Below are 9,366 nucleotides of genomic sequence, written 5' to 3' on the forward strand. Positions count from 1 at the left end.
CCAGCTGGTTGCTATGGTTACAGAGGTATTAAAGACACTCACCTGGTGGCCGGGGGTCCCTCAGCCGGCTCCAGCTGGTTGCTATGGTTACAGAGGTATTAAAGACTCACCTGGTGGCCAGGGGGTCCCTCAGCCGGCTCCAGCTGGTTGCTATGGTTACAGAGGTATTAAAGACACTCACCTGGTGGCCAGGGGGTCCCTCAGCCGGCTCCAGCTCGTTGCTATGGTTACAGAGGTATTAAAGACACTCACCTGGTGGCCAGGGGATCCCTCAGCCGGCTCCAGCTCGTTGCTATGGTTACAGAGGTATTAAAGACACTCACCTGGTGGCCGGGGGTCCCTCAGCCGGCTCCAGCTCGTTGCTATGGTTACAGAGGTATTAAAGACACTCACCTGGTGGCCGGGGGTCCCTCAGCCGGCTCCAGCTCGTTGCTATGGTTACAGAGGTATTAAAGACACTCACCTGGTGGCCGGGGGTCCCTCAGCCGGCTCCAGCTGGTTGCTATGGTTACAGAGGTATTAAAGACACTCACCTGGTGGCCGGGGGTCCCTCAGCCGGCTCCAGCTGGTTGCTATGGTTACAGAGGTATTAAAGACTCACCTGGTGGCCGGGGGTCCCTCAGCCGGCTCCAGCTTGTTGATGAGGATGTACATGTGGTTTTTGGCGTCGATCTCAATCATTTTAAGGCCAAAGACCTTCAAACAGCAGGAAAGAGGTTTCTGTTGTTGTTTTATTGTTCTTTTTATGTCAATATGACACGTGAAGCCGACTCCAGCCTCGACTCACCTGGTCAAAGGTGCGTGCTGCTCTCTTCATGATCTCGGGGTAGATGGTTCTGTACTCCTTCACCACGTGCTTCACCAGTTCTGAAAACACACGACTCATTTAAGGACCTTCACGTCCAAGAGATCACCTGGCGGGACACTTCTAAAGGCGTGGCCACGCCTCTCAGGGCGACAGGTGAGCCTCTCAGGGCGACAGGTTATTGCTGGTGTCCCCTGAGGCCGTACCTGCCCGGCGCACAGGGATCTTCTTCTGGTCCTTCACCAAGAAGTACTGCACCACCTCGGCCGTCTAGGACAGGACACAGCGATTAAAGGAAGGGGAGGAAATGGGCTTCTGTAAATGTGTGTGTGTGTGTGTGTGCGTCTGACCTTTTGGTCCACCTGTGCAGGTGTGAGCTTCTCCATCCCTCTCTGGACCTGCGACGTGCTCGGCTGGGTGAAGGCTGTGTCGTCATGTTCCTCCTGAGCCACCGAGGAGCTCGATGGCCGCTACATGAAATATTATATAGAATATATGTTCATTCAGGCTGGAGAATACAAGATTATATACATAATTCTGGGGTCTGGACACTGCAACAAGAGTCGATTCTACCCGGAAGTCACCACGGACCCAATCCGTTGCCTCGCGAGGCGCGTCACGTGGTGTTTGAACACTTGTACCGTGTGCGCGCCTCGTGCACCTACCTTGCCCTGCGAGGAGCCCGGCGTGTTGGACAGCCTCTTCCTCTGCGACATGGCGGAAGTGACCACAGAGCGACCGGAAACAGCTGGTGCTTTTAGAAACTAGAGTAACGTCCAACACGCACGTGCCAGTCAAACTATTCATTCACTTTGTAAAACAACTTCAGCCGCTCCTCGAACGACCGTCTGCGCCTGCGCTCTTCGGGCGCTTGTTGATGACGTAGATTATGGGCGCCGGAAATAATATATATATATATGTATATATATAGTTATATATATATAGTTATATATTACATGTATATTACATGTGTTAATATAACTATATGTATATAGTTGTATATATATAGTTTTATATATATATATATATAGTTATATATATATATATATAGTTATATATTACATGTATATTACATGTGTTAATATAACTATATATATATATATATATAGTTATATATATATATATATAACTATATATATATATATATATATATAGTTATATTACACATGTAATTGCAACCCTCAGTTAAACTGATTTAACCTGTAAACTAATAATAACTCTTTGTGCTCGTTAGATTGTAGTTTAACGTTATTGAAGAAATTGTACTTTCTTGATTCTTGTTGTTCTGAGTTTGGACTCATGGTTTAATGCACTTATTGTAAGTCACTTTGGATAAAAGCGTCAGCTAAATGACATGTAATGTAATGTAATGTAATAGACAGACAGACAGACAGAGAGACAGAGACACACAGACAGACAGAGAGACAGACAGAGAGACAGACAGACAGACAGACAGACAGACAGACAGAGAGACAGACAGACAGACAGAGTCAGACAGAGAGACACACACACACAGACAGACAGAGAGACAGACAGACTGTCAGACACACAGACAGGCAGACACACAGACAGACAGGCAGAGAGACAGTCAGACACACAGACGGACAGGCAGACAGACAGGTCCGGCGGTGGATACATGGATACATAGATACATGGATACATGGATACATAGATACATAGATACATGGATACATATATACATGGATACATAGATACATGGATACATATATACATGGATACATAGATACATGGATACATATATACATGGATACATAGATACATAGATACATGGATACATATATACATGGATACATATATACATGGATACATGGATACATGGATACATAGATACATAGATACATGGATACATATATACATGGATACATATATACATGGATACATGGATACATAGATACATAGATACATGGATACATATATACATGGATACATATATACATGGATACATAGATACATATATACATGGATACATGGATACATGGATACATATATACATGGATACATGGATACATATATACATATATACATATATACATGGATACATGGATACATATATACATAGATACATGGATACATATATACATGGATACATGTATATATTATATAACGTATATATACGTTATATCTATTGCTCCGGACCTTCTTCCCTTTCTCACCCATCTTATTAACACCTCCCTCTCAACCGGCTGTTTCCCTAACTCTCTGAAGGAGGCGGAGTCAACCCTCTCCTGAAGAAACCCACTCTGACCCATCTGAAGTCAACAACTACAGACCTGAAGTCAACAACCACAGACCTGAAGTCAACAACTACAGACCTGAAGTCAATAACTACAGTCCTGAAGTCAACAACTACAGACCTGAAGTCAATAACTACAGACCTGTCTCTCTCCTTCCCTTCCTTTCCAAAACTCTAGAGCGAGCTATCTTTAACCAAGTCTCCTCCTTTCTCCACAGTAACAACCTTCTAGACCCCCACCAGTCTGGATTCAAGGCCACTCAACAGAGACTGCCCTCCTTGCTGTCTCTGAGCAGCTTCACACTGCTAGAGCAGCCTCTCTCTCCTCTGTCCTCATCCTTCACACTAGAGCAGCCTCTCTCCTCTGTCTTCATCCTTCTAGACCTTTCCGCTGCCTTTGACACAGTGAACCACCAGATCCTCATGTCCTCCCTCCAGGACCTGGTATCTCAGGCTCTGCTCTCACTCTTCTCATCCTACCTCACCGACCGCTCTTACCGGGTAACCCGGAGAGGATCTGTGTCTGAGCCTTGTCCTCTGACTACTGGGGTCCCTCAGGGTTCAGTCATTGGTCCTCTTCTCTTCTCTCTGTACACCAACTCTCTCTCTCTGTCATTCTCTCTCATGGCTTCACCTACCACAGCTATGCTGACGACACCCAACTGATCCTCTCATTTCCCCAATCTGAAACACAGGTAGCAGCACGAATCTCTGCCTGTCTGACTGACATCTCTCAGTGGATGTCTGTCTGACATCTCTCAGTGGATGTCTGACCGACATCTCTCAGTGGATGTCTGATTGACATCTGATTGACATCTCTCAGTGGATGTCTGATTGACATCTGATTGACATCTCTCAGTGGATGTCTGACTGACATCTCTCAGTGGATGTCGGACTGACATCTCTCAGTGGATGTCTGACTGACATCTCTCAGTGGATGTCTGATTGACATCTCTCAGTGGATGTCTGACTGACATCTCTCAGTGGATGTCTGACTGACATCTCTCAGTGGATGTCTGATTGACATCTCTCAGTGGATGTCTGACTGACATCTCTCAGTGGATGTCTGACTGACATCTCTCAGTGGATGTCTGACTGACGTCTCTCAGTGGATGTCTGTCTGACATCTCAGTGGATGTCTGACTGACATCTCTCAGTGGATGTCCGCTCACCACCTGAAAATTAACCCGGACAAGACTGAACTTCTCCTCCTTCCAGGAAAAGGCTCTCCCACCCACAATGACTATTAACTTCAACAACTCAGTGTTGGCTCCGACTCCGACTGCCAGGAACCTCGGTGTGACACCTGTCAGTCAACTCTCCCTGACTGCCAACATTACCACAACAACACGCTCCTGTAGGTACATGCTGTACAACATCAAGAGAATATGACCTCTTCTCACTCAGAAGGCGGCACAGGTTCTGTTTCAGGTTCTGTTCCAGGTTCTGTTCCAGGTTCTGTTCCAGGTTCTGTTCCAGGTTCTGGTCCAGGCTCCGGTCATCTCATGTCTAGACTACTGTAACTCCCTCCTTCAGGTCTACCTGCTAATGCCATTCGACCTCTACAGCTCATCCAGAATGCAGCTGCTCGACTGGTCTTCAACCTCCCGAAATTTACCCACAATCCTCCGCTCCTCCGTGACCTTCACTGGTTACCGGTGGCTGCAGCATCCGCTTCAAAACATTGGTACTTGGGTACCGTGCTGCGAACAGATCGGGTCCGGTCTACATCCAGGACATGGTCTAACCTCACACCCAGGACATGGTCTAACCTCACACCCAGGACATGGTCTAACCTCACATCCAGGACATGGTCTAACCGTACACCCCAGCTCGTTCACTTCACTTGGCTTCTGCCAATCAGCTTGTAGCTCCTTCACTTGGAGCTAAACACTCAACAAAGTCACGACTGTTTGCTGTGCTGGCTCCTCATTGGTGGAACGAGCTCCCCATTGACATCAGAAAGTCTCTACATCTTTCGTCGCAAACTAAAAACACATCTTTTTTGACTATACCTTGAATATGGAAGGTAGCACCGTAGTAGCACTTTGGTAGCACTTAAATGTCTCTTAATGATAGCACTTTGTAGTTTAACTTTATAGAAGAAATTGTACTTGCTTGATTCTTGTTGTTCTGAGTTTGGACTCATGGTGTAATGCACTTATTGTAAGTCGCTTTGGATAAAAGCGCCAGCTAAATGACATGAAATGTAATGTAACTTCCTGATGTTAAACTCAGACAAAACTGAAGTTATTTTACTGGCCCTGAACACCTCAGAGATCAATTATCTGGTGATGTGGTTTCTGTAGATGGCATTTCCCTGGCATCCAACACCACTGTAAAGAATCTCTAGTTATCTTTGACCCAGACTTGTCCTTTAACTCCACGTTAAGCAAATCTCAAGGATTGCATTTTTTCATCTTCGTAACATTTCAAAAATCAGGCACATCTTGTCTCAAAAAGATGCAGAAAAGCTGGTTCACTCGTTTGTTACTTCCAGACTAGATTACTGCAACTCCTTATTATCAGGCTGCTCTAATAAGTCTCTTAAATCCCTCCAGTTGATCCAGAATGCTGCAGCTCGTGTACTCACAAAAACTAAGAAAAGAGATCACATGACTCCTGTATTAGCTGCTCTGCACTGGCTCCCTGTAAAATCAAGAATCACATTTAAAATTCTTCTCCTCACCTACAAAGCCTTGATTGGTGATGCACCATCATATCTTAAGGAGCTTGTAGTACCATATTGCCCCACTAGAGAGCTGCGCTCACTAAATGCGGGGCTACTTGTGGTTCCTAGAATCCTAAAAAGTAGGATGGGAGCCAGAGCCTTCAGTTATCAAGCTCCTCTTTTATGGAACCAGCTTCCACTTTCAGTCCTGGAGGCAGACAGTCACCTCATTCAAGAATAGACTTAAGACTTTCCTCTTTATTAGTGCTTATAGTTAGGGCTGAATCAGGTTTGCCCTGGTCCAGCCCCTTGATATGCTGCTATAGGCTTATAGGCTGCTGGGGGATGTTTTAGGATACACTGAGCACCTATCTCCTCTTCTCTCTCTCCTTATGGATGAATTTACATCTCTCCATTGCACCTTATTAACTCTGCTTCCTCCCCGGAGTCGTTGTGACTTCACGTCTCATAGGGTCCATTGGACCTGGAGGTGTCTGATGCTGGTGAGCCGGCCTCCTATTGGCCCTGCTGATGCCCCGCCCCCTCCTCTCTACCTCCTTCTGTTTCATGGATTGGAGTTCCATTCATATATTGTCATATTCATGTAATGTGTTTATGTAACTCTGTAATGCTGTTTATTCTGTACACATGACATGTATTGGTGTACAGATTGTAAAGCCCTCTGAGGCAAATTTGTAATGTGTGATATTGGGCTATACAAAATAAACTGAATTGAATTGAATGATAACTGTCTTTATTAGTATTAATACCAGGACTAGACTGAGGTCTATAGAGGACCAGGACTACACTGAGGTCTATAGAGGACCAAGACTGAGGTCAATAGAGGACCAGGACTAGACTGAGGTCTATAATGGACCAGGACTACACTGAGGTCTATAGAGGACCAGGACTACACTGAGGTCTATAGGACTAGAACTTTATAAAACAACATGAATCATCTCATGTGAAAGCATATTTCCCATCATGCAACTGATGTTTGAAGTGGAAGGTGAAGAAGGGTAATCTGCTCAGCAGGAAGGTCGGTCCACATGATTACAGGCTAATCAACGACTGGTCAGCCAATCAGGGCTGAACGCCCTTGAATAAAATACATGGAACACAGAGCCGCCTGCAGCTGTGTGAGGAGTTTCACAGCATGGACGCTCTTTGGAACCGAACCAGCGCGCCCCACGAGAGCGGCACGGCGTCCTGCTTTTTCATATTCAACTGCGCGGTGTTGACCTTGACGTTGGTGTTGGGGTCTCCCGGGAACCTGTGGGTCTGCTGGATCGTCTTCAGGACCAAGAGCCTGCAGACTTTCAACAATGCGCTGCTAGTCAGCCTGGCCACCAGCGACCTCCTCAAGTGCTCCGTGGACACGCCGCTGCTGCTGTGCTCCCTCCTGCGCTCTGGGAGGGGCGGCCGGGTGCCGGAGTCAGTGTGCGCCCTGCAGCAGTTCACGTACGCGCTGTGCAGCTGCGTGCAGCTGCTCACGCTAGTCAGCATCAGCGTGGAGCGCTTCCAGGCCATCGCGTTCCCGTTCCAGACCGAGAGGAGGAGAACCCGGGTCCGGCTCTGGATCCTGTCCATATGGGCGTGCGGCGCCGTCCTGGCTCTGGTCTCTCTGACTCTCTCCGAGAAGGTGCTCTTCTACATGCTGTGCCGTCCGCACCACGCGGCGCGCCTTCCGTACTCTGACCCGTTTGGACCCTGCGTGCTGGTCCCGCTGTGGGGGCTGTCTCTGGCGGTCATAGTGGTCCACTACGTGCGGATATTCAAAGTTGTGAGGCGGCACCGGAAGAAAGTGTTCAGTCGGGGGGTCCAGCTGAGGCCGACGGTGTCGGAGCACGTCTGCGGATGGCTGAGTGTCCCCGCCTCGGACGAACGGACCGGTCCGCCGGGCTCCTCCGGCCCGCTACCGCTGCCCTGCCGAACGGTGCTACTGGTGGCCGAGGCCAGTGCTCCCATTGGCGCCCCCCCGCGGAGCAGACCGGAGATCGTCGGGGCGGTGTGTCTCCTGACGCCCGGGGCCAGGGCGCGGGGCAAGAAGCAGGTGGAGGGGAGGCTGGCGCTGCGCTTCGGCTACATCATCATCGCCTTCACGCTTTTCTGGGTTCCTCTGGTGGTGGTTCTGCTGATGCACGTCATCTCGTGGTGGGAAACGGACACAGTGAGTGTGGTTTTGTATCACTAGACATGAACAATGCCCTGCAATAAGTGCATACGTCTCTCTCTTCTTAATCCTGGTGCGCATAATTCTCTCTGTTCTTAATCCTGGTACGCATACTTCTGTTGTCTTAATCCTGGTGTGCCTACGTCTCTCTCTTCTTAATCCTGGTGCGCATAATTCTCTCTGTTCTTAATCCTGGTACGCATACTTCTCTTGTCTTAATCCTGGTGTGCATACTTCTCTTGTCTTAATCCTGGTGTGCCTACGTCTCTCTCTTCTTAATCCTGGTGTGCATACTTCTCTTGTCTTAATCCTGGTGTGCATACGTCTCTCTCTTCTTAATCCTGGTGTGCATACTTCTCTTGTCTTAATCCTGGTGTGCATACGTCTCTCTCTTCTTAATCCTGGTGTGCATACTTCTCTTGTCTTAATCCTGGTGTGCATACTTCTCTTGTCTTAATCCTGGTGTGCATACTTCTCTCTCTTCTTAATCCTGGTGTGCATACTTCTCTTGTCTTAATCCTGGTGTGCATACTTCTCTTGTCTTAATCCTGGTGTGCCTACGTCTCTCTCTTCTTAATCCTGGTGTGCATACTTCTCTCGTCTTAATCCTGGTGCGCACACTTCTCTCTTTTCTTAATCCTGGTGCGCATAATTCTCTCGTCTTAATCCTGGTGTGCATTCGTTGTGCCATAATGCTTCATAGTTCTATTAAAGAACTGTTGGTTCTGACAGAACGAGCAATATAGAGATCTGATATTCTTCACCGTTTTAGATTCAATAATGAGCAGATGAACCAGAACATTTCTTGTGTTCTCCTCCCTGCAGCTGCTGTTCGAGCTGGAGACGTCAGCCGTGGTTCTGACCTGCGTGCCGGCCGCCGTGGACCCGCTCATCTACACTCTGGTCACCAGACAGTTCCGCTCCGAACTCGGCAAGATCCTCTCCTCCGTCCCGAGGTGTCCCCTGAAAGGGAGGAACTGAGGGTCTGAGGGGTTGAGGGCCTGAGGGTCTGAGGGTCTGAGGGTCTGAGGGTATGAGGATCTGAGGGTCTGAGGGCTTGAGGGCCTGAGGGTCTGAGGGTCTGAGAATCTGAGGGTTTGAGGGTCTGAGGGCTTGAGGGTCTGAGGGCCACAGGGCCACTGTCACAGTTCAGCTCCACTCACTCCTCACTCTACTGGTCACTCCCTCCCTCCCTCCTCACTCTCCTGGTCACTCCCTCCCTCCTCACACTCCTGGTCAGTCCCTCCCTCCTCACCCTTGTGGTCACTCCCTCCCTCCTCACTCCCCTGGTCACTCCCTACTCACTCTACTCATCACTCCCTCCCTCCTCACTCTCCTGGTCAGTCCCTCCCTCCTCACACTCCTGGTCAGTCCCTCCCTCCTCACCCTTGTGGTCACTCCCTCCCTCCTCACTCCCCTGGTCACTCCCTACTCACTCTACTCATCACTCCCTCCCTCCTCAC

At 48.4% G+C, this 9,366-nt stretch overlaps 2 protein-coding genes across 7 annotated transcripts in view; one reads left to right on the forward strand and one right to left on the reverse strand.

Moving 5' to 3' along the window:
- The window catches only part of ndnl2 (necdin-like 2), a 9,572-nt gene extending 7,900 nt beyond the window's left edge, over window positions 1–1,672 (reverse strand). For all 6 annotated transcript variants that reach the window (XR_004609732.1, XR_004609733.1, XM_034537006.1 and 3 more), the window contains exons 1-5: window positions 1,471–1,672; window positions 1,156–1,275; window positions 1,012–1,075; window positions 788–867; window positions 602–696 (exon numbers count right to left, since the gene is read on the reverse strand). Coding sequence is in view for 4 of the 6 variants with exons in the window: in XM_034537006.1 (XP_034392897.1) it covers window positions 602–696; window positions 788–867; window positions 1,012–1,075; window positions 1,156–1,275; window positions 1,471–1,521 (410 nt within the window). In the remaining 2 variants the exon portion in view is untranslated. The remainder of the gene's footprint in view (window positions 1–601; window positions 697–787; window positions 868–1,011; window positions 1,076–1,155; window positions 1,276–1,470) is intronic.
- Window positions 1,673–6,886: 5,214 nt separating this feature from the next.
- On the forward strand, window positions 6,887–8,884 carry LOC117732966 (5-hydroxytryptamine receptor 1-like). The gene is made up of 2 exons (XM_034536191.1): window positions 6,887–7,900; window positions 8,729–8,884. Exons 1-2 carry the CDS (start codon window positions 6,887–6,889, stop codon window positions 8,882–8,884), a joined length of 1,170 nt encoding a protein of 389 aa, XP_034392082.1.
- Window positions 8,885–9,366: the final 482 nt, after the last annotated feature.

The sequence above is a fragment of the Cyclopterus lumpus genome, chromosome 7, assembly GCF_009769545.1.
Source record: "Cyclopterus lumpus isolate fCycLum1 chromosome 7, fCycLum1.pri, whole genome shotgun sequence".
Classification (NCBI taxonomy): domain Eukaryota; kingdom Metazoa; phylum Chordata; class Actinopteri; order Perciformes; family Cyclopteridae; genus Cyclopterus; species Cyclopterus lumpus.

Coding starts and splice junctions, on each gene's coding strand:
- LOC117732966 (XM_034536191.1), top strand. CDS start 6,887: ATGGACGCTCTTTGGAACCGAACCAGCGCGCCCCACGAGAGCGGCACG. Junction 7,901..8,728: donor CGTGGTGGGAAACGGACACA/GTGAGTGTGGTT, acceptor TCCTCCCTGCAG/CTGCTGTTCGAGCTGGAGAC.